Here is a 25,698-nt window from a genome sequence, read left to right on the forward strand (position 1 = left end):
CGGGGACCGTTGGGAACCGCCTACATCCTCCTGCCACCGCGAGGCTTCAGCGCCGCAAGCCGCGCAGAGCGACCGAGCCGGCGCCCCGCAACCAGCCACACCCACCAACGCGCGGCCGCCCGGCTCCAGCCACAACGCCGAGGGCAGCGCCCCGGAGCTTCAGGGCGCAGGCGCGTCGGGCCCGGGCTACGCCCCACCCCCCATCCGACCCGGCCAATGGGAGGCGGTGGCCAGGAGAGCGCGCGACTTCCGAGGGCCGCTCAGTCTCCTCCGACCGCACGGCGCTCGGGCGCGCGACGTCACCAAGGCGCGCCGGAAATGCGGCGTCTGCTGCGCGCTGCCAGCGGAGAGAGGGAAGGAAGTTGGCCTGCGAGCGGCCGGGGCTGAGTGGGGGCAAGGCCGCGGGCGGCGGCGGCGGCTGCTTCGAACAACTAAGCGTGGCGCGATGGGAGACGAGATGGATGCCATGATCCCCGAGCGGGAGATGAAGGTCAGAGACTGGCCGCCCTCCCTCCCTTAGTCCCGGCGCTGCCTGGGAGCCCCGCTGAACCGCGCAGCGCGGGGGCCGGCTCTCCGGCTTCCCGCCTCCTGCTCGCACACTTTTGCGCGACTGGAGAGCTCTCTGCGGTGCCGCCGGCGCGCCAGCCCCGCCGAATGCACGGTCCCGGTCCCTTGTTGGTCTTGCGCGCGCCGCTTCAGTTACCCTAGTTACTTTCACGTGGTGCTCGGAGTCGTGCTAATAATTACCGTTTATTGAGCGTTCAGTGTTTGCCAGATACCGTGGTACGAGGTGCCAGCGGCCCTAGGAGGGATTGTGAATAGAGAGGAGCATAGCAAGGCTGGGGAAGTGACTTACCCAAAGTCCCTTTTGACAGATGGGCTGAAGTTTAGGTGGTGGGTTTATTTATTTTTTTAAAGACCCTCTCACTGTACTTTGTACTTTGTAAGAGGGTCCTGGCGTGCCTAACGCAGAGCCAGGAGGGTTCGTCCCCCGCGCTGCAAAACCTTTAGTTGAATGGAATAGGAAGCCTCTTTTGCTGTTAGAGATCAGCGTAAAGTCAGGAAACTGAAGAGAGGGGCAGGTGATCCAAATGACGGTCATGAGGAAGTTGTGGGAAGCTTTGAGGCGATTGAACCCGTCCCTGAAATGCGTTTAGGGAGTAGTAATCCATCCCCACAGTTACAGCAGGGATTCCTAAGGACAGGGGCGGGGAGGGGTGGTGAGCCACCCAGTGAGAGTGAGACTGTGCCAGTTTCTCCCCTAATGCTGGGGGGGGGGGGGGCAGAAGGAAATAAAAAGGTTTCAGAACCACAGACTTGGAAGATGACAGTCTGCCTTTGGGTTCCTGATGATAGCAGAAAGGAAAGTTTTCATCCCACTGGGTCTTCACAATGAATGTGATCGTGACCCAGACAGGATATTTAGGATTTATCAGGATGAGAATCACACAAATGCTGAAAATTTCATTCTACTTCTGTATGGTTTCATCTGGAAACGTGTGAGTTCCTGGTCACTGTACTCATTTGGCATTAAGAGTATTTCAGTTAAGCTTTCAGTCCCTGTGTGTAAAACACTGAATCTAAGGGAATTAGTATGTGGGGTGTGCTAAGGATCTCATACAAAACACTGTTAAGTGTATAAAAATAAAGGCTGTCTTTGGCTTTTACCCTTTTGGGATGTGAGCAAAAGGGCATTCACAAGCTTCATACCAAAATCTTGACTTAAGATAGATTTGGAATTGAAGAAAAAAAAAAATCAGCAGTATATGGTACCACTTAACATACTGATTGGTAAAGTTATGGAATTCCTACCAAGAGGTGGTACACACGGAAAATTGTATTTGAAAGCATGTAGTTATACTTGTGGAAGATGGTGACAGGAGGCCCAGGCCCTGGAGTGCTAAGGAGCATGAACACTGAAAGAAACGGAAACAAAGCAGGTCTAGGATAGAGGGGCCCTGTATGTTGCAGAGGTAATGGTGCACTAGAGGGAGGAAAGCAGAATGCCGTGACGTAAGGCAGCAGAGGTAGGTGGGTCAGGCCATATCTGGCCTTACAGCCTGTATTAATGGCTTTGGACATGGGTTTAATGTCTTCAATGTCTTCATGGCATCTAGGTATGTTTATGGGTCTTGCAAATTAAGAGATTGACCGTACCTGTCCTTTTCTATGATGAAATTTTGTTTAGTATTTGATGCAGGTAAGCCAATTCTTGGGATTTGGTTATCGTTCTGTGGTCATTATTTCCATATATATGTATGTGTATGTATATATACTCAAAAGATATATATATATATATATATATATATCTTTTGAGTACTGCACTGGAAGTTCAGGCTAACAGCGTATTTGGGGGATGTTTTTAATATTTAACAACAGTTTTTAAGCACCACCCTGGGTCATGAGACAGTACATAGCATGAAATAGGACAAGATTATGAATTTTGAAGTGCAGCATGTGTGGTGGTTAGGGCAATAAACCAGGAGTTCAGAGGGAAAGGAAAGGATCGGTGTGAGCTGGGTTAGTTAAGGCAGGCTCCGTGAAAGAATTTTTAAAACTTCATTTCATTCAACAAACGTTGATAAGCCCTATGCCAGGTACTACAGTACACACAGGCAGCTTAAAAACCGCTGAGCCACACAGTCCTTGCTTCAGGGTAATATTTATTTTTCTTTAGGTCTATTGGAATATAATGACAGAGGGATCCCTGGGTAGCGCAATGGTTTGGCACTTACCTTTGGCCCAGGGTGCGATCCTGGAGCCTTGAGATTGAGTCCCACATTTGGCTCCCTGCATGGAGCCTGCTTCTCCCTCTGCCTGTGTCTCTGCCTCTCTCTCTCTGTCTGTGTCTCTCATGAATAAATAAATAAAATCTTTTAAAAAAAAATAAAAGGAATGTAACAACAGACCTGATTTTATTTCCTCTTTTCCCTGAACTAATCTTGGTTTCATCCCCCACAACAGGATTTTCAGTTTAGAGCACTGAAGAAGGTGAGAATCTTTGACTCACCTGAGGAGTTGCCCAAGGAACGCTCGAGTCTGCTTGCCGTGTCCAACAAATATGGCCTGGTCTTTGCTGGTGGAGCCAGTGGGTTGCAGATTTTTCCTACTAAAAATCTTCTGATTCAAAATAAACCTGGTGATGATCCCAATAAGATAGGTAAGTTACTTATTTTTTGTTGCACGGTAGAGAGAAGAGTGTAGTGAAGTGCTAATGTTGTCTCGTTCCCAAGAAATCATTCTAGTATATGAAATAAAACTGCTATTAGTCTTCATGTTGATCTCCAAGAAGATTAAGTTCCAGGTAGTTTGCTGGAAGCCTTTCTGGTTGTTTTCTTTGGTCCTTTTGGTGAGTTGTTTCTCTGTGCTCAGAAGGAAGAAGAATTGACTAGTCTGCCATGCTTTTTATTTTTGTTCAGTTGAACTTGGGTTCTGGATCTCTAGGAGAAGGGTTTTTTTGCATGGCATTTTAGTTGGCACAATAGTGCCGTCCAAACAGGAAGCATTGTTGTAAAAATAGAGGTACGGGACATTATTTTTAACAAGGGAGAACAGCCACAGTTTCCTTGAGGAAGAGTCTGGGTTATTTAATGCATCACTGTACATCTGTAAGAAAGCTAAGATTTAACTGCATGACCAAGTATCAAAATGTGCTTATATGTTTATGTAGATGTAAAAATTGTTTCACGTAAACCTAGATAAAGGGGTTGTGGCTTATGCTTCTGCTTTGTCTTTTTTTTTATGTTTTCTTAGTTGATAAAGTTCAAAGCTTGCTGGTTCCCATGAAATTCCCGATACATCACCTGGCTTTGAGCTGTGATAACCTCACACTCTCCGTGTGCATGATGTCCAGTGAATATGGTTCCATTATCGCTTTTTTTGATGTTCGCACATTTTCAAATGAGGTAAACTACTGGGAAACCATAGTGTCAACATGAGACCTAAAAAAGATTTTCTGGTATTCAATCATAACCTAGAAATTCCTGGATGACCCTTGGAGTCATTTTCTAGATTAAAGTATGGGTTTAAAAAAAAGTCCTTAACTATAGAATCATAGATCCTTGCGATAGAAGGAACTTCAAGAAATTATTTCATAACATCTGCCCCAAGGTGTTTTTTCTCCTTTATGTATGAGACAGCCAAAGCCCAGGTGGCTTGCCCAAGGCTGTAGAGTTAACAGTAATGTCAGAAATTCCTACATCCCAGGTCTCTGACCTCCTCTGGAGTATTCTTCCATTCCAAGCAGTTTCGTAATGATAATTGTCAATAATTTGAGTATTTTTTTTTTAAAGATTTTATTTTTGTTTATGAGAGAGAGAGAAAGAGGGAAGGAGCAAGAGAGGGACAAGTGGTCTCTGAGCTGAGAGCCTGACATGTGGACTGATCTCAGGACCCTGAGATCATGACCTGAGCTAAAACCAAGTCAGACACTTAACTGACTGAGCCACCCAGTTGCCCCAATTTGAGTATTTATACTCTGTGCCCGGCTCTGTACTGATGCTTTATATGCCTTGTCTTTATTCGTATATACCACGGCCTCTCAAAGTAGGTGCTGTTGTCTTCATTTTATCGATGAAGAAACAGGCCCAAGGAATATAAACGTTCAAGAACCCAACACTATTAAGCAGAGCCAAGATTTTAATCTAGTATTTGCTCTTTTCCTATTATTTTGCATTTGTGTATTCCCTTGCTGAGAGTCCTTCAGTGTGCTAGAATAATTGACTGCTGTTTTCTAAAGTTGTGTTGAAATTGTCTGTAACAAATATACTGTTGTGTAAAGCTCTTTTTTTTTTTTTTTTGGTCATGGCCATGGAGAAAAGTGAAGTAATTTAAGAATACATATTCAGTAATTTTCTTTGACTATTAAATGTCTATGTATTTATTAATTTATCAATTTATTTTTGCTTCTGGGCATTTGTTTTAAAAGGCTAAACAGCAAAAACGCCCATTTGCCTATCATAAGCTTTTGAAAGATGCAGGAGGCATGGTGATCGATATGAAGTGGAACCCCACTGTTCCCTCCATGATGGCAGTTTGTCTGGCTGATGGCAGCATTGCTGTCCTACAAATCACAGAAACAGTGAAAGTGTGTGCGACTCTCCCTTCCACAGTGGCAGTAACATCTGGTGGGTAATAAAGGCTTTCACTCTATAACATACAGTGATGGTAATCTCCTTAAAAATTAATTTCCTGAAATAAACGCAAATGGGGTTTTTTGTTGTATCTGTTGTTGTTTGGTAGAAGCAGAAAGTGTTCTTTATTTCCATAATGTTTGAAGCCAAACAGCAGACTTGATTTAACTTGAATGTGCATAGGGTTTTTGGAGAAAGAAATATTTTGGTACAGATGGTTTAGAAATGTGTTTTTGAGAATGACTGTTTCTGGACCCAAAAGGGTGGTGTGGATGGTACACTGGAAGTCATTTTTACCTCTGTGGGAAGAGCATTATAAATCTTGGATAGGAGTAAGTGAATGATTTTTTTTTTTAATTTTTATTTATTTATGATAGTCACACACAGAGAGAGAGAGAGAGAGGCAGAGACATAGGCAGAGGGAGAAGCAGGCTCCATGCACCGGGAGCCTGACGTGAGATTCGATCCCGGGTCTCCAGGATCGCGCCCTGGGCCAAAGGCAGGTGCTAAACCGCTGCGCCACCCAGGGTTCCCGAGAATGATTTCTTGATACTTGAAAACCTCTATTCTCCTTATCTAAAGATAACAAGAGTTTCGTATTTTCCAGCTTTCTGGACAACACTCTATTGAAAACAGATTTTTAGCAGTTGGTTTAATGGTCCAGTGATAAATCGTAATTGGTTTGTATCAACAAAAGGAATTTTTTTTGGACTTTTGCCAAATAAGGATGATCCTCCTGTCTCCCATGGACTGACAGAGGAACAGGAAGTGGTGGTTATATGGCTGTTTCAGTACAGACCTCTATAGTTTGCTCCATTCTCTTCAGTTCTTAATTGGCAGCATTTTCTTCTTTGCTTAGTGTGCTGGAGCCCCAAAGGAAAGCAGCTGGCAGTGGGGAAGCAGAATGGAACTGTGGTCCAGTATCTTCCTGTAAGTGTTGCCTTGGACTTCACTTTTCTTAAGTTATGTACTGTTTTGGGGATGGTTTGGGAGCTTATTAGTGTTTTTACTGTTAAAATGTAATTCATGCTCACTGCAACAAATTCATCAGTAAACTAGTGAATGTAGGAAAGGGTGGAACTCTTCCTTTCTATCCCATAGTCCTTCTAGAGGCTCTCTCTGTGTTTTATTTAGAGGCAGCCTCTAGACATTTCTGGATGCTTATACAAATAGTGTATAGATGCATTACATGTCTACCATACACGCTGGTCATATTCTACACAGTGTTATCTAAACATTCCATCAAAACAGTTAAGGCATAGCATTATTTGGTAGCCGAGTCCCTCTGAAAGATTCAGTTTCTTCAACTCTAGGCACCCGAGACAATGGATGCCCCTGTCACTCTGTCATCCTTTCCCTGGGGTCTTCCTGATATCATCACAATGTAAATCCATATATGTTACATCAGGCATGGATGGGAAGGAGGGTTCCACAGGCAGTTCTGAGGCCTGTGTTGCTGTCCATTCTTCCTTGAGAGACTGTTTTTGGGTGTAAAGCAGAGAATGTAGTTGTATGGGTGTGAGGTGAAGGTTTTATTTCTTGTTATTACAGAAAGTTGTTATGAGATTTGGTACATACTCTTAGGGCGGTAGCCTCTAAAAAGATAACTGGCTTAATTTTATTGGTTTGCTCTTTGCCTTTTTTGTCTTAAACATAGTACTTTATCAAGGTCCTTTCCCCCAACATATTATATATGGAGCCATTCTTTTGAATGACTGCATAGTAGTCCATGGTGTGGATGTACCATGATTTACTTCTCTATTCTGTTATTGGTGGTTGTCTGTGTCAGTGTGTGTGGCTTTGCTAGTATAAATGGTATAAGCTTGAGCATCTCCTTTCTACGCCTGAACATATTTGTGGGAGATTTCAGTAGGATGGGGTCCTGGATGGAGTCATTCACTATTCCCTGTGTTCAGTTCTTTCCTGGCTGGGAAGATGAAGCACAGTGGTTTCTGGGGGGAACATACTGGATTTGACAGAGTTTCATTGGTTTAGGTTTGTTTCATTTGACACTCCCCCCCCCCCCCCCCGCCCCATCTCTTTCAGACTCTGCAGGAAAAAAAAGTCATTCCTTGCCCACCATTTTATGAGTCAGATCATCCTGTCAGAGGTAACCCATTTGCTTTTCTTATGCTAGGTCCACCTCTAATGAGGTGACACAGTATTTGCAGAAATTTCACATCACGTGATGCAGCTGCACACTCAGGGAAGTGTTAATGCCTCCTGCATGGACACTCTCATTATTATAGTTGGCTAATTAAGTCAGCATGACAATAATCCTCTGGTAGACACCTGTGTCTCATGGTAAATAATAGTAAATGGGTCCTGATATTTTATTAGAATCCTTTCAAAATTTGCCATCCTTTTATTCTGCCAGGAAAAAAAAAATGCCACTTTGGGATGAATTTGGGCTTCTTGAATTCTTTGTATTCGTGAATTATATTCAGTCAGTGAAATCTGGACCTTTTAGAACTATAGCACTCGGACTCCATGGGTTGATAATTTTTTGAACATATGGGGGCTATTCCAAACATAAGATGCTTTATTAAAGTGTGTGTATTTCAGTTCTGGATGTGCTGTGGATCGGTACTTATGTCTTCACAATTGTGTATGCTGCTGCGGATGGGACCTTGGAAACTTCTCCAGATGTGGTGATGGCTCTCCTCCCGGTATGTTTATGAAAGGGACATCTTTGGCAGCCCGTGTGGCTCAGTGGTTTAGCGCCACCTTCAGCCCAGGGTGTGATCCTGGAGGCCCAGGATCGAGTCCCACGTCGGGCTCCCTGCATGGAGCCTGCTTTTGCCTCTGCCTGTGTCTCTGCCTCTGTCTGCCTGTCTGTCTCTCTCTCTGTCATAAATAAATAAAATCTTAAAAAAAAAAAAGAAAGAAAAGGACATTTTTATCTTTTGAGAATCATAGAGGTCTTCTAATAAAGTTCTAGGGTTAGGCTTTAGTTTCCTTTTTTTGCTGGCAGGGATGGTACAACTTCGAGCATAAAACTTGAATGCTGTCCCGTGGCCTGGGGGCCAAAATTACAGTGTTCCTGACAAAGTTGAATTTTAAAAATATGTTTTTGAGGTCCTTATTTTAAGAACTTATTAAGATTTTCTATTCCCAGAGATCAGATTAGCTTTGGCATTTATTGACTCCTTCTTAGGTTCCATGTTCTGGGCTAAACTCTTCATATGTATCATTTTGTTCCACGCTTAAGACAGAGTGTGGAGTAAGTTCATCAGGCCCACCACAGACCCTAGAAAAATTATCAGAGAAGTGAGCAGTCCATCCATGCCTGTCCCATGGCCAGAAAGTGAAAAAACAGTTTGAATCTAGTTCAGTTAGTGGCCACGGCTCATATTCCTTGTATTCCTCAACTCTGTCTTTATAGGATGTCTGTATATTTGGACGGAGTTTTTTTTTTTTTTTTTTTTTTAATATTTATTCATGAGAAAGAGAGAGGCAGAGACATAGAGGTAGAAGCAGGCTCCTTGCAAGGAGCTCAATGCGGGACTCGATCCTGGACCTCAGGATCATGCCCTGAGCCGAAGGCAGATGCTAAACTGATGAGCCACCCAGGTGTCCCTGGACAGAGATTTTTGAGTGAATTTTCTCATAAAGTGTAAATGGTTTTAGTTTTTGAGATTCTTTAACTGTGTAGAATTAAAGAAAAATTGCATGTGGGATTTTTTTTTTCTCCTTTCGTTTATATTGTAGAAAAAAGAAGAAAAGCACCCAGAGATATTTGTGAACTTTATGGAGCCCTGCTATGGCAGCTGCACAGAGAGGCAGCACCATTACTACCTCAGTTACATTGAAGAATGGTGAGCTGAGAAGCCAGGATGGATTCCTTCTCTCTCTGTCGGGTCCTACCTGCATTGCTTTGTTCCCACTTTGAGATTCTTTTCTGTAGGGAAGGAGAATAGAGAATTTATGCCCTTGAACATATTTTCCTCTGAGGCTGGATAATGCCTCTGACTACTTCTGTTTCCCCAATCTTAAATTATCTGGATCGAATACTTACTAATCTTAAAAACCCCATTTTCTCAATAACCCCAGTGATGACTTATGACAATATAATATTTAAGGAATGTATTAAATGTGTCCCTTTGAGAGCAAAAACTTCCCCTTGAAAGATAGATAACTTGAAGCAAAGCTTCTGTCCACGATTTCACCAGATCTCTCTGTTTACAGGGCAGTAGACTTAATGGAAATTCTGACTGGATTTTGTCATGTCTCTGACCTTTGTCAGAAATACATAAGGAGTTGGCTGAGTCTCCAGGGCTTTATCCTAATGAACTAAGAAGTTAAACTTTACATCTAAAATCTTCTCACCTTTCTTCAACCATATAGAAGACCTCACCTTCCTCCTTGACATCACACGGAAGTCCTCATGGACGCCACCGCAGGCTCAAGTTGGGTTAGAACTGTTGCTACGTTTGAATTTAACGGTCTCCTGCTTTTGTTCTTTCAAGGGATTTAGTGCTGGCAGCATCTGCAGCTTCAACAGAAGTCAGTATCCTTGCTCGACAGACAGATCAGGTAAATTTCACTCTTCGGTGACTTTTATGTGACACTTTTCTGAGAAAGATTCTTGGAGGAGTTAACTATGTGGTGAAGGTTTAGATGAAGCCACATCCTTTTGAATGAGTTTCTGGATGAGAGCAAAGCTGACACTTGGCTGATGTGACGGAGTGCCTTGGGCCATGTGGCTTGGATTTTGCGTGGGACAGATGTGGGTTTCAAACTCAGCAGCTCCCTCACTGTCTTTTTTTTTTTTTTTTAATTTATTTATTGAGACAGAGAGGGAGAGGCAGAGACACAGGCAGAGGGAGAAGCAGGCTCCACACATGGAGCCAGACGTGGGACTCGATCCCGGATCTCCAGGATCACACCCCGGGCTGCAGGCAGCACCAAACCACTGAGCCACCGGGGCTGCCCTCCCCCACTGTCTTAAAAAGCCCTTCTGTCCTTTCAGGATCCACTCACGATCTGTGGAAGCATAGATATAATCAGCTTCCCACAGGAGCACACCTGGGTGTGTAGGAGGATTTTCTGCCTTGTTCTGTTTCACCACCTTTATTTACTTCCTGTTGCTTGAAACTGCCCCTTCCGTTCAGTTACCTCTAACCCATCCTTGACTAATGGAGAGAAACATGCAGACCATATCAAATTGCGACTCACCAGCAATACTTTCTATTTCACTTTGAAAAACCACCCGAGAGCTAAAAGCACCCATGTGTGTAAGCACCCACCTCCCTTCTTGTGCTCTGTCCTCCTTGCAGACAGGAATTGGGCTGAGGTGATTGTGGTAACCCATCCTCAACCAAGGTAGGTTATGTACAGTGACCACAGAAGGACGTGATAAAAGGGAAACTTTTTTTTTTTTTTTTTAAGATTTATTAGAGCAAGAAAGAGTGTGCACAGAGGGAGAGAAAAACTCAGGCAGACTGGGCTGAGCACAGAGCCTGACACAGGGCTCTATCCCACAATCCCAAGATCACAACCTGAGCTGAAACTGAGAGGCAGTTTTAACTCTTACCACCCAGGTGCCCCAGGAAACTTTTCTGCTTAAAACTCTGCCTTGAGTTTAAAAATGTTGTATGCGGGATCCCTGGGTGGCGCAGCGGTTTGGTGCCTGCCTTTGGCCCAGGGCGCGATCCTGGAGACCCGGGATCGAATCCCACGTCGGGCTCCCGGTGCATGGAGCCTGCTTCTCCCTCTGCCTGTGTCTCTGCCTCTCTCTCTCTCTCTCTCTCTCTCTCTCTCTCTCTCTGTGACTATCAAAAATAAAAATAAAAAATAAAATAAAAATGTCTTTAAAAAAAAAAAAATGTTGTATGCGCCCCACACACAGAGACTTAGACCTCTCCAACCATTCAGTATTTATCCCTCATTCTCTGGTGGCAGGGTGGTCCACTATAAGTACATGGCTCTCATAGTATCTAGGATGAGCGCTTTGGGGTCACAGGCCAGAGTTAGTCTGATGTGAAGCCTTAGATTGTCTTTAGGAGCAATTTCCTATGAGCACAGCTATCTTATGTACTGACACGTTTAAAATATACTTGTATTTTTGTTTTTTATCAGGATAATTTATGTACATGGCTAAAAAATCAAGTAGTGGAAAGGATTTATAAAAGAAAAAAAAAAGATTACCCCTGCCTACTCCATCCTTATCCAGCCCTGTTTAGAGGGGACATTTTTAACTTGTAAATTTTTGCTTTTAAAGATTACCTCCTTATCCCTAAATAATCTTAAGGGCACCTGGGTGGCTCAGTTGGTTAAACGTCTGACTCTGAATTTTGGCTCACATTGTGATCTCAGGGTTGGAGATCGAGTCCTGTGTCAGGCTCTGTGCTGGGCATGGAGTCTGCTTAAGATTCTCTCTCACTTTGCCCCTCCTGACGTCTAAAAAAAAAATAATTGCTTCATCACTAGTTAACGATTATTTGTTTTAGACCTTAGGTGTTGTGGTAGATAACAATATAGCTTACTTACATATGGCCCTCAAATCCTCGTCTTTCCCTTCAACGGGGTTACAGCACTATTGTAGTTTCTTCTGCTGGTTACCTTTGTAACTGTAAGTAATACTTTTAATCTTCCATTTCTTAGTTATCACTACACACAGTATCTCTTGACTCTCTACTTTGTGTAGGAATAACCTTCTCTCCCACTCTTGCCTTTAGCATACCTTCCCCACTCCCACCTCACTGCTGTTCTCATCTGTAGCTTGTCTTTTGCAGAATCAAAACTGGTACTGTTGCATTCTGTTCTGTAGTAATTATTAAGTTTTCTTTATTTTGTCTATAGATTTTCTTTTTTTTTTATATAATATTTTATTTTATTTACTCATGAGAGATACAGAGCGAGAGAGAGAGAGGCAGAGACGCAGGCTCCATGCAGGGAGCCCGACGTGGGATTCGATCCCTGGTCTCCAGGATCACGCCGTGGGCTGCAGGTGGCGCTAAACAGCTGCGCCACCGAGGCTGCCCTGTAGATTGTTTTTCAAACTTGATATCAACTTTATTTACATTATTATGAATGCAATTATTATTCACACCATAGCTAAGTCATGGAGTATGATTACATTCCCTTTCCTGAAGAGCTTTTTGTTTTCTCTCTGTTATTCATATAGCATTATTTCCTTTTGAGTTGTGCTGCCCAGTTTTGGTCAACACTGAAAGTTAGACAAATGTGTGGTTTTTAAAAATCAGATCATAGGGATGCCTGGATGGCTCAGCAGTTGAGCGTCTGCCTTCGGCTCAGGGCGTGATCCCAGGATCAAGTCCCATATGAGTGCTCCTTGCAAGGATCCTGCTTCTCCCTCGGCCTGTGTCTCTGCACCTCTCTCTGTGTCTCTCAGGAGTGAATAAATAAAATCTTTAAAAAAAAAAATCAAATCATATATTGGCAGGAATATAGCCCATTCAAGCACAGACATAAGCAGAAGAGTTTATTGGAAAGACTCAGTGGTTTCTCAAGAACCCTGAAGGCAGGAAGGGCCCCATGGGAGGAACAGATGCCAAGATCTGGGAGGATAAGAACTAAGGGTAATTCTGTCCATTGACAAGTGGGCATAGGGCATCTGGCCAGCCCTACAAGCCACATTGCTCAAGACCACAGTAGCAATCAACTGAAGTTCCTTGTGCCAATCCCACATTTCCAAGATCAGCTAATAACTGTTTGGTGCAGGTATTAGATTTATCCACCACGTTTAGGAATGTACCTAGTTGGGGTAGACAGTACATGGGAAAGTGTTCACGATAGTGGTTATTCACAGGGCAGGTACTTGGTATACCGGGAACACATGGGTTAATTTGGAAAATTAACCCCTCACTTGCTAGGATGCCCGTTGCTTTTAGACCATCTTCCCAAATTTCAGAGTCTGGTCAACACATAAATCTAAACCGAGTGAATTGTCTTCTTCTCTCCTTTTTGAAATATGGGAGGACCAGTGCAAAGCTCTAACCAACAAAGCTTTTTCATCTTTACTTCTTTTTTCCAGATTAATTGGGAATCTTGGCTCCTGGAGGATTCCAGTCGAGCTGAACTGCCTGTGACAGACAAGAGTGATGACTCGCTGCCTGTGGGAGTTGCCATAGACTATACTAATCAAGTGGAAATCACCCTCAGTAAGTGTGGCCTGATGTAGCTCAGTGCAAAAGTGGTCGTGGTTGATATTGAAATCCTGTTCTGCGTGTTCATGACAGAATCTACTCTACGGGGCACTTAACTTCTGGTAGTGCATTGCTACTTGAAGAATGATACAGAGTGCATTGTGATGCCACTAGATTAACTTGATTGACATTCATTGATAAGACAAAAGCCAGACTCTGTGTGTGTGTGTGTGTGTGTGTGTGTGTGTGTGTGTGTGCGCGCGCGCGCACGCGCGCACGCGCACCCGTGTGTACACTCACGCATGCCTATCTGTGCTTTCATGTATAGGTGAAATCTAGAATAGAAGGATCTCATTGCCTTGTTTCTCCGAGCATTCCAGTTTCCCAGCGGCCTCCCACAGAAACAGCACCCTAGTCCAGTACTGCATAGCAGTGCTTGGTTTAAAGACACAGATCAGAGAATGGGGACCTCAAGCACTTGGCTTCCAGGGCAGGCCTGAATTTGTGCTACGAATGGGTCTTCTCTCTTGGAGCAAGATAGGGCTGCAGTCTGTGAGATGCACCAGTATAGTGGAATTCATGCCCTATGCTCTTTGGTACTTCAATTTAGAGAGGTGTCATTGTCGAGCACCACTAAGTTCCTTCCTGTCCTTTCCCTGGTAAGATTATTTGGTCTCCTTAGTTCATTTATTCTGAGTCTCTTCAAGTCCTAATTGACAAAATACATCTTAGGATTGAACTGTGAATGAATATAAAGTAGTTTGACTTACCTTTCTATGTCCTGTGTATTTTCCAAAGTGTGTAGTCTGTAGTTTCTGCTAGGCCAGCCCCCTCCTAGAGACACCTGTCTTGGGACATCATGAACCCTGAGACACTCGTCAAAGTCTTAGGAGCTCAGGGACAGTCACAGCTGCCATAGGACTACTGGAACTTCCCTGCAGGGTCTGGCATGATGGTAGCCACTGAGAATGGCAGTAGTTCTCTTTCAAGAGCCAGTGCTCTCGAGGCTGTTCAGATATGAATCAGAGCAAACAGTCTTGAGCTACTGTTGGGGCGAGTCTACTGTAGCCTTCTTGCTTAGAACAGTCTTTGCCTTCGGGACTTGGTTCATTTTTCACTTGTGCTTATTTTCTTAACAGATGATGAGAAAACTCTTCCTCCTGCTCCAGTTCTTATGTTACTTTCAACAGACGGTGTGCTCTGTCCATTTTATATGATCAATCAAAATCCCGGGGTTAGGTGCCTCATCAAGATGCCAGAGCGGCTCTCATTAGAAGGAGAGCGACAACCCAAGTCGTCAGGTACGTGCCTCTTTCTGCTCTGTCACAGAGGGAGTGCCATGGGCTCGTTCTGGACCATCCCCAGGGATGAACACTGTGTAGGGACACATAATGATCCTCTTCCTTGAGCCAGTCTGAACGAAGCAGGGACTTTTCCTTGAACACATGCACATTCTTGCATCCTCTCACCCACAAGCTTTATTCTCCAACCTTTACTTTAAAGAAAAGGAAACTCAGCCAAATGAATCCCATCAGGTAATCTACCAACAGTATCCTGTTACAGCACCCTGTGTCATATGGTCTGAATCCTACCAACATGTTTAGTCCCAGAGGATTGGTTAAATATGTCTTCGTATGTGCATACCGTGAATGCCACGGAACTTAAAAATGTTGCATTTGTTGACAAAGCTGTAGTCGAATGTATCATGAAAAAGCACTGTATGCTTTATGATTTCTTTCTCATTGAGAAAAAAAATATGTACATAGGGAAAATACTAGAAAGTTGGATATTAAAATCTAAATAGTGGTTATATCTGGGCAGTGGGAACATGGTGATTTTATTTTTGTTTATATTTAATTTACTTTAGGTTTTTCTCCCCTCCTCTTTGAAAATATTGCTTGAGTAGTATATGTTTATTGGAGGAAAATTAGAAAGTACACAATCACTTAAGAGCCCATCAGTCATCAAGCAATAGCCATAGTTATTAACATTTTGGTCCATATTCTTCATATACATAAATGCACACATGTAAACACTAATTTGTATTTTCACAGTGACAGTATCACTTGTGAGAGCAGGGTGATGTTTACTTCTGAGCATAGTCCAGTGTGAAGGACTTTGCTCCTAGCGCATCAAATCCTCGAGCACAAGCAGAGGCTAGTTTTATTTTTTGCCTCACGCTTGGTCCAGAGGTGGTAGCCATGTTTAGATGAGCAGAAGAGAGCCATTGAAGGGGGAGAAAGTAGCCTGCCAGCTATAGCTAAAGCCCAGGTGGTAGACCCAGAAGACACGAATGGTTCTGCTCATTTTTACGCTACTGCTCCGCATTTGCTTTGGTGAATGATCAGAAGTAGCAGTGCGGCAGTTTTCCTATGTTCAGTTCTATTTTCAATTAAAGTGCCTCTAATTTCTTTCGGGTCCTATATGTACTCTTCATGTTGGTCTACTGAATGTGTGTGGAAGTGACAATTATCTATATGTTTGTGGTTTTTTTTTTTAAGGTTTTTTTTTTAATATTTTATATATTTATTCATGAAAGACACAGAGAGAGAGAGAGGCAGAGACACAGGCAGAGGGAGAAGCTGGCTCAGTGTAGGGAGCCCGATGTGGGACTCGATCCCGGGTCTCCAGGATCACGTCCCGGGCTGAAGGCGACCCTAAACCACTGAGCCACCTGGGCTGCCCATGTTTGTGTTTTTAAAGAAGTTGGTGGTTTCTGGTTCCCTATTTATTGTGTGAAAGAAATTTTATTTTTTTAAATATTTTTTAAAATTTTATTTATTCATAGAGACAGAGAGAGAGAGAGAGAGGCGGAGACACAGGCAGAGGAAGAAGCAGGCACCACACAGAGAGCCTGACGTGGGACTCGATCCCGGGTCTCCAGGATCACGCCCCGGGCTGCAGGCGGCACTAAACCGCTGCGCCACCAGGGCTGCCCTGTGTGAAAGAAATATTAACAATAAATTTGCTTGCATTATTATGCTTCCATAAAAGCGACAATTCACTGAGGTCTTCTTTTTTAGAAGTATTTTCATACTTGTATCGTAAGTGTTTCATTACTTTTGACATAGTGAAGGTAAATTTACAGCTCAGACAGTTTGGAAGAGTGGAGACCCACTAAAATAAGTTTATTGATTAAAAAAAATACTATTTTTTAGTATATTTATTGAGTTAATTGAATTTGGCAAATTAACACATTTATAGAAAGTTGGGAAAATAGAAAAAAATTTAAACCTGCCCTCCTCTTCTCGTGTTTTTTTCATAAACATCTTTCTTCGTTGTTGTAATTCTATTGTATATACCATTGGTGTGTAGGTTTTTAATTTAAATTGTGTTTCTGTGTTCTTATATAATCTTTGTGATTCACATAAAAGAGTGCTTACTATTCCATTGAACATCTTTCAGCATTTGGGTTGTATTAAATGTGTTTTTCATGTTAGGTTATTTTTGTAGGCTTTATTCTTAGAAGTGGGATTTCTGAGTCCATTTTTTATGATTTTTTTGAGACAATGCTAAAGTATTTTCTAAAAGATTATGCTAAATTTGGTGCCTACTAGGGATAAAAGTTTTCAGGTTCATGTTACCCTTCCAAGCATAAGGGGTTATACATATTTAAATTTTAAGGACAATAAAAAATATGCCTTATTTAAATTTGCATTTTTTTTTATTGCACACAGATTGAATGTATTATTTTATGAATTAGGTTCTCAGCTTATATCGTAGTCTTGGAATTTTTTTTGAAATTTCTTTATCTCAGTTTATGTGAGTTTTTTTAAAAATATAAAACATGTTTGCTACAGATTTTTAAAATTTCATTTACCTTTTATGTAACTGTTGTTACACAGTCAAATCTTCATCTTTTCCTTTTTTTTTTTTTTTTTTCATCTTTTCCTTTTGTGATTTTTTTTTTTTTTTTCTTTTGGTCACTTCTAAATTTCAGGTTGTTAGATTCAGTGACTTCACTCACTTTTTGTCTCCTTTGTTTTGAGATGCATGTATACGTGAGCTTTTGTGTACGTGGACATCTTTAATTTAGCTGGAATTGCTTTTAGTAACTGAAGTGGAGATCTGAAGGGAAGTTTTTTCCTGATTGCTGTGAAATGTTGCAGAATGGTTTCTTTATCCCTAACCGAGACACGCATTTTTCCTCTGGGATTTACCTGTGTGTCCATGAAGTCCTGTTAACTTAATGCCTTTCCCTGTCTCTCTTTTCCTCTAAAGTTTTATCCATCTTACTATGTAGAAAGTTTGCTGTGGCAGGTCCCCCATCAGCCCTGCTCTCTTTTCTCCCCCGCTCTTGAACTAGGACCTTTCTTTCTGTCTTCCCTCCGCTGCGAGTTTCTTTCCACTTGCTTTCTGCCGTATGGACCTCCACTGTTGCGGTGCTAACTTCTGTCTTCCTTTTTCTCCATTTCATTTACTGCAGGCAGTACTCCCACTACGCCAACCTCCTCTCAAGCCCCACAGAAGCTCGACACGCCAACCCCTGCAGCTCCAGTCTCTGGCCCACCTTCGTCGCTGGCTGCCCCCTCCTCCACCTTCTCTGTGCCTTCTGCTGTTGGAGCCCCTGCCGTGTTCTCCTTTGGTTCTTCATCCTTGAAGTCATCTGGTTCTGTCCCAGGGGAGCCCCCTCCATATTCCAGTGGCTCTGTCGCATCCACCTTTTCTTTTGTTCCCCCTCCTCAAGCCTCCCTAGTGCCCACCCCTGTGGCCTCTCCCATGACACCATCTGCAACCTCGTTCTCCTTTGGATCCTCGGGGTTTAAGCCTACCTTGGAAAGCACGCCGATGCCAAGTGTCTCTGCTCCAAATATAGGACTGAAGCCTGCTTTCCCACCCTCAGCCTCTGCAGTCAAGGTCAACCTTAGTGAGAAGTAAGTAACACTTGAAGAAAGTTCGCTGTTTCTGTGGCATTAGTAGAAACATCATGTTCTCTGGAAATAGAGTCACGGTGGGTGGAGTTACAATAAATTTTCTCTTTTTCCTGTTTTCCAAAATGGTAACTGCAAATGGTGAGAATTTAAACATAAAAGGTTTACATCTAATCAATGGATGGAGTCCAGGAGAGTCTCTTAGATGAATTTTTTTTTTAATCATTAGAAGTTTATGTTTATATGCTGGTTTTTGCTTTTTAGATTTTAAATATAGAAGGTATTCCTATTTTTATTTTGTTTTATTTATTTAGCTTGTTTTTTGAGAGAGGCAGAGGGAGAGGGAATCCCAAGCAGGCTCCACACCCAGTTTGGAGGTGGACTCTTGGGGCTGGATCTCACAACCCTGAGATCATGACCTGAGCCAAAATCAAGAGGCAGACCCCTAACCAACTAAGCCACCTAGGCACCCTGATAATCCTTATTTTAAAAAATGAAGCAATAAGGAATAGACATCCTGGGTTGGGGGAGTGAATCTCTTAGAATCCTTCTGTCCCTTTACTCTGTGAACTGCTCTGTGACAGCCACTACGACGGTCTGTGAAGTTGTGCCCGTGTCAGGTGACTCCCCTGTGCGACAGTCCCCAGGGGCTTCTCACTGCTCTTCCTGGATAGTCCAGACTCCTTAACATGGTCCTCGGTTTCTTCCACGTGTGGGTCCTCACTCACATCCCATTTTGGACGTTTTTATCTGCGGCTTGTGTTCTCCCTGCTAGAATGCAAGCCTTCTGCAGAAAGTGATCACTGATACCCCATAACTCCCAAGCTTTCCTGCTCTCCTTTGCTGCCTTTCGTTGCCACGGAGGCAGTGCTGGCTGTCACCCTTGCTGCTGCCATTGTCACACAGCCACTTCATTCTAACGGCTGCTTAAGATTCTACTTTGTAGGGGAATCCCTGGGTGGCTCAGCGGTTTAGTGCCTGCCTTTGGCCCAGGGCGTGATCCTGGAGTCCCGGGATCGAGTCCCACATCAGGCTCCCTGCATGGAGCCTGCTTCTCCCTCTGCCTTTGTCTCTGCCTCTTTCTCTCTGTGTCTTTCATGAATAAATAAATAAATAAAATCTTTAAAAAAAAAAAAAGATTCTACTTTGTAGCCTCACTGTACTGTATGTGGCCAGTCAGCTCATGCTGGACAATTTAGATTGTTTACAGGCTTTTGCCCTGTAGGTAAAACTTAACTTTCCATGTCTATGAGCACCCTAAAGGTAGTGATCTGCTTTCCTCTGCCTTTCTGACTCTCCAGAGGAGGTGAGCGCCCCAAAGTGAGTTCTCAGTAATTTCATCAGCAGGACAATACTAGACATTCCTAAGTGTAACAGAGTCCTAGCCTCTTTTTTTTTTTTTTCCACTTGGTTTGATAGAAGAGAAAATAAATATTTCACAACCTGATAAACTTCATTTCTCCTTCGTATAAAGAGCTTGTTATATTCATGGAATGGTTGACTCCTTAGTACACAGAGGATAAGATAAATGTTTCCTTGCAGCATTCGCTTTTTATAAGAAATAGCTAAACATTATGTTTCACAAAGAAAACTATAGGAGCTGTAAGTTATCCATTGGTGGCATTGCTCATGATCAATGTGAAGGAGCCTTCTTGAGAGCGCTTCTCACACAGTTGGGCCGCCGTTTCAGGTTCACTGCAGTGGCTCCCTCCGCTCCTGCCATCAGCTCCCAGGGTGCACCCGCGCTGCCGTTCCCCTCCACCTCCAAGCCAGCCGCTTCTGGACCCCTCAGCCACCCCACGCCCCTCTCAGCACCACCGGGCTCCGTGTCTTCAAAGTCCTCAGTCTCCCCCTCGGCATCAGGTATGATTTGAAGCAAAGTGCTCCAGAGCTCAGCCCCAAATTCTTATGTTTGCATGTTTCCATTGTCAAGAGCCCGAGCTGCCATAGTCAGACTAGATCATTCGTTCTTGCTTCCTGTACCTCACACTGATGAGCTCTAACCTTTGTACTCTCAGTTGGGAAGATTGCTGTGGCCATGGTGCTGCCATGCTTTGCACTCCCAACATTTTTCATGATGCTAAGTGTGCTTGATGATTCAAAGGAAGTCTCTTGCTGTGTGACATCTGTCTTCATGTGGAGCCTGCCCTACATGAAGGGCAGTTATAGAACAATCCATGAAGTTCCCTTGAGGAGGAAAAGCCTGCAGTGACTTAGGCTTACTGCCTCTGATGGTTGTCCTGTGATTTTCACACCAGCCCTACTGTGAGCAAGTCTATTAAATAAAGATGACAAGTGGAATTGGTTCTCATAACCAAGTTGGATCGAAGGGCATGGTACAACTCCATGACCAGATGTACCTGTTTTTTTTTTCCTTTCATATTTGCAGAAAGGTTGCATGAACTGTCTAATGAATACTGTGCCCTCCCTCTGCCAAGACAACACTTGGTAACATTTGGTGCCATATGCTTTGTGTTCTTTTTAGCAAAAATTTTTTTTCTAAAATATTTGAGAGTTAATTGTAGGCACTTCACCCCTAAATGTGTAAGCACGTATCTCTTAAATATGGGGGTACGTGATACATTATCACACTAAGGAGATTTAACCATAATCTACTCTGTAGCCCTCATTGACACTTCTGTAGTTGTCCCGGTAGTGGTCTTTATGGCTTTGTCCCCTCCAGTCAAGGACCACATGTCCTATTCCAGTTTTTCCAGTTTTTAGTCTCAGTGTCAAACATTTCTTTGCCATTCTCATCTTTCCCCGCATTCATGTTTGTGGAGAGGTCAAGCCAGTGGTTTGGGAATAGTCCCTCAATTTGGACTTGATTGTTTCCACACAACGAAATACCATTTAAACGTTTTGGGCAGAATACCACATAGGTGATGGGTACATACATGTCCCATGACTTTGTTTTGTCCTGATATGAGTAGTGTGAATTTGCTCATGTGGTTAGCATGGTATTTGCCACGTCTCTCTCAATTTTTTAGTGGGTTATTTTCATGAATGTCAGCTATGATACCTAGCCAGACATGTTTGGGTAACCATTTAGTGTTTGAATGTCAGGAATAATGTTATCTTGGTAAATATTGAGCAGGCACTGAGTTGTGAATTCTTGAAATCCTCTCTCATACCTATCTTACCTATTGCCCAGGAGAAAAGACTGCCTGTGGAGTTTGCCAAAGTCACCTCATTCTAGGACTTTCTTCCAATTCTGAAAGACATCTGTCTATGACCCAGAAAGTTAAGGAGTCGTGGCTTAGTCTTTTCACATCTATTTTCAGCGTAGGAGAGAAAATTTGAACCATGATGCCCATACACGATCTCCATTTCCATTGCTTACTACCCAGATCACCCTGCCCTGCCATTGCCATTGTTTAATTCTTAAAGTTTGGAGGGTGCTGGGAATAACACCATGGATCACAATTCCATTGGCACTCTAGACTCCCTTGGGGATCCTTTCCCTAACAGCTCAGTCAGGTTCTCTGGAGGTGAGGTTTGGGTGTGAATTTTTAGTGTGTTTGTTTTTTAAAAGCTCTCTGGGTGATTCTAATGTGCAAAAGAGTAGGGCTTGTTCTAGAAGCTTCCAGGAGGGCCGTGAAGACTCTATGAGTTCTACAAGGTACTGGGATTATTTAAACTTTGTCCCTGGTTCCCAGAGATGCAGCAGGAGTCTCTGGGGAGTAAGGATGGGCCAGGGAGCCTCCTGGGCCTACACCTACAAACGGAGATATTCCAGTTATATCTGCTTTATAAAAGAGCCTTGCGTTTAAAAATATAGCTTTTTTTTTTTCATTATGTAGGAATAGGCCTGACAAAACTAGATGTCACTCTTGGTAACAAAAATCATAGAAGGGCGACTGGGGACACTGAGAAGCTTATTTTTTTTAGCTTTGAGGGAAGGACACATATGCTGAGAGAAATAATGACAAGAAATACTATCTGTTTTCACTGACCTCTTATTCCAGCAGGGCGGTCTGCTCAGGGCAGCCCAGGCCCAGTGCCCTCAATGGTACAGAAGTCACCCAGGATAACCCCTCCAGTGGCAAAGTCAGGCTCTCCTCAGGTATGTTTAAACCTAGCTTCCAATAGTGTGTGTATTCATCTACTGCCCCTATCATGCATGTTTATCATAAAGTGGGTTTTCATGTTTTAGAATTCATCCCTTTGAAATAGTACTGAGGGCTGTGTGTTGGGAAATACTAAAGTATGAGCTTGGAACATTTGTAATGTGTGCTCCCAAAAGCCATTTACCTCAACCCCAGAGCCATAGTATTGTTGTCTCTGCTGGTTCCTGAGATTGTCCATACTGCGCTATTCACTTTGTTGTAATCTCTTTCTGTCTCAAGACTGTAGCACCTACTTTTTATCTCCTTCCCAAAGTAACTGAGAAATCTATCCAGTGCCCTCCTTCTCTGTGCTTTCCAGAACATCTCAGTTTATCCATAACATCTTATTTTACTGAATTTTTTTATTGGCACATAATACACACAGGAAAATAAAAGTATTCCCATATACCAGCTGAATATGCCTTGGTAACCAACACTCAGATCAAGAAGTGGCACATCACAAGGACCCCAGAATCCTCTCTCCTGTGTGCCCTTTTAGTTATTCCCCTTGATAAAAGGCTACCTGCTATGATTTCTGACATTGGAGCTTAGTTTGGCCAGTTTGTACCTTCTCTAAATTGGAATCGTACAGTATATAAGAATACAGTATGTATTCTTGTATCTGGCAGTTTGACTCAACGTTATGTTTGTGAGATTGACCCATATCACTGTGGCTGTGTGGAGTTCATTGGGTGGTTATACTATAAATATTTATTCTAGCCATGACAGACATCTGACGAGCCTCCAGGTTTCAGTTATTACGAATAGCATTGCTGTGAGCGCGCTAGTTGAGAGGTCTGTGGGTGAATATACGTATGCATTTCCGTTGGGGTACACCGAGGAGTGGATTTGCTGGGTCATAGAACATATGTGTATGTTTCTCTTTTGTAAGTGCCTGCTGGGAGTATATGAGGGCCCAGCTGCTCCGTATCCTCATCAGTCTTTTTGATTTTCATTTCTTATTGTTGTATTTTTAGTTTTAATTAGTATTTCCCTGGTGACCTCAGAATTGAATATCTTCTTTAATGGGATATCTGTTCTTTTTTTTTTTTTTTTTAACAAATTTTTATTTATGATAGTCACACAGAGAGAGAGAGAGAGAGAGAGAGAGGCAGAGACACAGGCAGAGGGAGAAGCAGGCTCCATGCACCAGGAGCCCGACGTGGGATTCGATCCCGGGTCTCCAGGATCGCGCCCTGGGCCAAAGGCAGGCGCCAAACTGCTGCACCACCCAGGGATCCCTGTTCTTAGATCTTTTATATATTTTCCTATGGGGTTGTTTTCCTACTGATTTCTTTCAGAGTTCCTTGTTGGCTACACTCAAGCATGTGCGCACACTCACATAATGCAAATGCTTTAATTGCTTTTTCTGTTCATGGTTTCTTTTGATAACAAGTTTTTAATATAGTTCAGTATATCACCTTTTCTTTTATGATTAGTGCTTTTTGTGTTCTGTTTAGATAGTCTGGTTCCAAGGTCAAAAAGATGTTTTCCTGTGTTTTTCCAAAAGCTTTATTTTCATGTTTAGATTTACAGTCTGTCACCTCAGTTTCTTATTATGGTTTAACTTAAAGAGAATTTTATGTCACTTTCCCACTTGATGATTTGTGTTCCCTGGGGACCAGAGTCGGGTTTTTCTTTCCGTTTCCCAGCCAACCCCATTCCTGCCCTCAACACAACCGCACAGGGCACACAGTAAATGCCCCACTTAGAGGTCTAGTTTTTGGCATAATGCTTGACATGTGGGACTTGTTACATAAATGCTTGCTGTTTTACGGGGTGCATAGTAAATGCCCAGCTTATAGGTTTAGCTGTTGGCATAGTGCATGATACAAGGTATTTATTAGGTAAATGCTTGCTGTTTTAATGATTGCTAATGCAGTCTAAAAATGCTCTACATGGTAATTGTTATGGTTATTAAATAATCTAAAAGCCATCTCAAGTTATAATGTCTCTACAGCAGAATTCTTGATTTCTGTCTTCCCCAGAACCTTTTCTGGGTGGTTTGTCAAGCCCCAAACCCAGAAGTCATTCTGGATTCCCTCCCCCTAGTCCTTACTAGTGGAAGATCTCATCAGCTGTCCTCTGATGGGGCATGTGCGTGGCATAAATCCGCATCTGTCACCCATTTTAACGTCATATTTTAGCCATTGTCCTCTTTTGCTTCGTCATCCTCCTGACTGGTCTCCTTTCTTCTCTCTTGCTGACATCTCTGCTCAATTTAGCAGCAAGAGGGACCTTTTAAATCATAAATCAAGAAACAAACTCCTTGAACTCCAATAGTAGTCTTCCGGCACACTTAGAAAAACATCCAGGCTCCTTGGGTTAATTGTACTTGACCTGCCCAGGCCTTTCCAGTGGCCCTACTCATTTCATTGGGCCCCAGATTTACTTCATCTCTTGGTTTCCAACATGCCAGATGTCTCCTGCCTTACATTCTTTGCTCTTCTCAGTGTCTGGAAGTTACTTCCCCCAGAACTTACAGAGCTTTCCGCTTTGCCTCGAGGCTGGGTTCAGAGACTGTGCTCTAGGAGGGCGTCCTGGGCCCCCTCTTGTCCAGTAGTGTCCCTTCTCTTAAGTTCCTGTTTACTTTTGTCCTGTTGCTATCACCAGCTGGAATGATCTGACTTGTTGGCTTTCTACCTGTTTTGGCCCAGCAAAATGTAAGCACCATGAGAACAGGGACCTCCTCTATCTTGTTCACGTCTCTCTACACTGTCTAGAACATTCCTAACATGAAGGAGGTATAGATTCAAAAGAACAGGTGAGGGAAGAGTGACTGTATCACGAGAGTGCCAGGCACCAAATCAGCTGCTTCAAGAAGCCATACTGGTGGGGGCACATCTGTCAATCTGTGCTTTCCATTTCAGGCAAAATCACTTCAGCCTCCTGTTTCAGAAAAGCAGGGACATCAGTGGAAAGAGTCAGATCCCGTAATGGCTGGAATCGGGGAGGAGGTAAAGTCATTCCTGCAGATTTTGTGCAGAAGTTGCTCTGACCGTGAGACTGGAGTGGCTCTGAGTGCAGACTCATGCATGAAGTGGCATTCAGCCATGATGCACCCCAGGGGTGTGTGCTCTGTGGGTCCAGAGCAGTGACAGTGCTGCTGTGCCATTCACACCGAGGGGCTTCCTCTTTTGTGGCTTCTGCAGATTGCACACTTTCAGAAGGAGTTGGGGGAGCTGAAAGCCCGGACTTCCAAGGCCTGTTTCCAAGTGGGCACTTCGGAGGAGATGAAGATGCTGCGAACAGAATCTGATGACTTGCACACCTTTCTTTTGGAGATCAAAGAGACCACAGAGGTCTGTGCTTACTGATGTTCTTTCTGAGTTGAATTACACTTCAGCAGTTGCTCTCCATGCACTCCATGGGTGTACTTTATTCTTTAAGGACCCTGGTATTGTTTTTTTCAGAACGATGAGTAGTTTACCTAGGACTGCCCAAGTTCAGGTCCTATCTTTTTTTTTTTTTTTAA

General features: G+C 43.2%; 1 protein-coding gene across 3 annotated transcripts in view; it reads left to right on the top strand.

Annotated features, from left to right (window-relative positions):
* The first annotated feature begins 352 nt into the window (after positions 1–352).
* Positions 353–25,698, top strand: part of NUP214 (nucleoporin 214) — a 103,215-nt gene continuing 77,869 nt past the window's right edge. For 2 of the 3 annotated variants that reach the window (XM_041724983.1, XM_041724986.1), the window contains exons 1-16: positions 353–490; positions 2,965–3,160; positions 3,754–3,905; positions 4,928–5,126; positions 5,992–6,062; positions 7,179–7,242; positions 7,698–7,801; positions 8,844–8,950; positions 9,602–9,668; positions 13,132–13,258; positions 14,383–14,544; positions 17,670–18,117; positions 19,805–19,977; positions 22,083–22,180; positions 25,094–25,180; positions 25,376–25,525. In XM_041724983.1, the coding sequence (XP_041580917.1) occupies positions 446–490; positions 2,965–3,160; positions 3,754–3,905; positions 4,928–5,126; positions 5,992–6,062; positions 7,179–7,242; positions 7,698–7,801; positions 8,844–8,950; positions 9,602–9,668; positions 13,132–13,258; positions 14,383–14,544; positions 17,670–18,117; positions 19,805–19,977; positions 22,083–22,180; positions 25,094–25,180; positions 25,376–25,525 (2,250 nt within the window). In that variant the 5' untranslated portion in view covers positions 353–445. The remainder of the gene's footprint in view (positions 491–2,964; positions 3,161–3,753; positions 3,906–4,927; positions 5,127–5,991; positions 6,063–7,178; positions 7,243–7,697; positions 7,802–8,843; positions 8,951–9,601; positions 9,669–13,131; positions 13,259–14,382; positions 14,545–17,669; positions 18,118–19,804; positions 19,978–22,082; positions 22,181–25,093; positions 25,181–25,375; positions 25,526–25,698) is intronic. The other variant, XM_041724984.1, reaches the window with a different exon arrangement.

Source organism: Vulpes lagopus, chromosome 12 (assembly GCF_018345385.1).
Source record: "Vulpes lagopus strain Blue_001 chromosome 12, ASM1834538v1, whole genome shotgun sequence".
NCBI classification, from domain to species: domain Eukaryota; kingdom Metazoa; phylum Chordata; class Mammalia; order Carnivora; family Canidae; genus Vulpes; species Vulpes lagopus.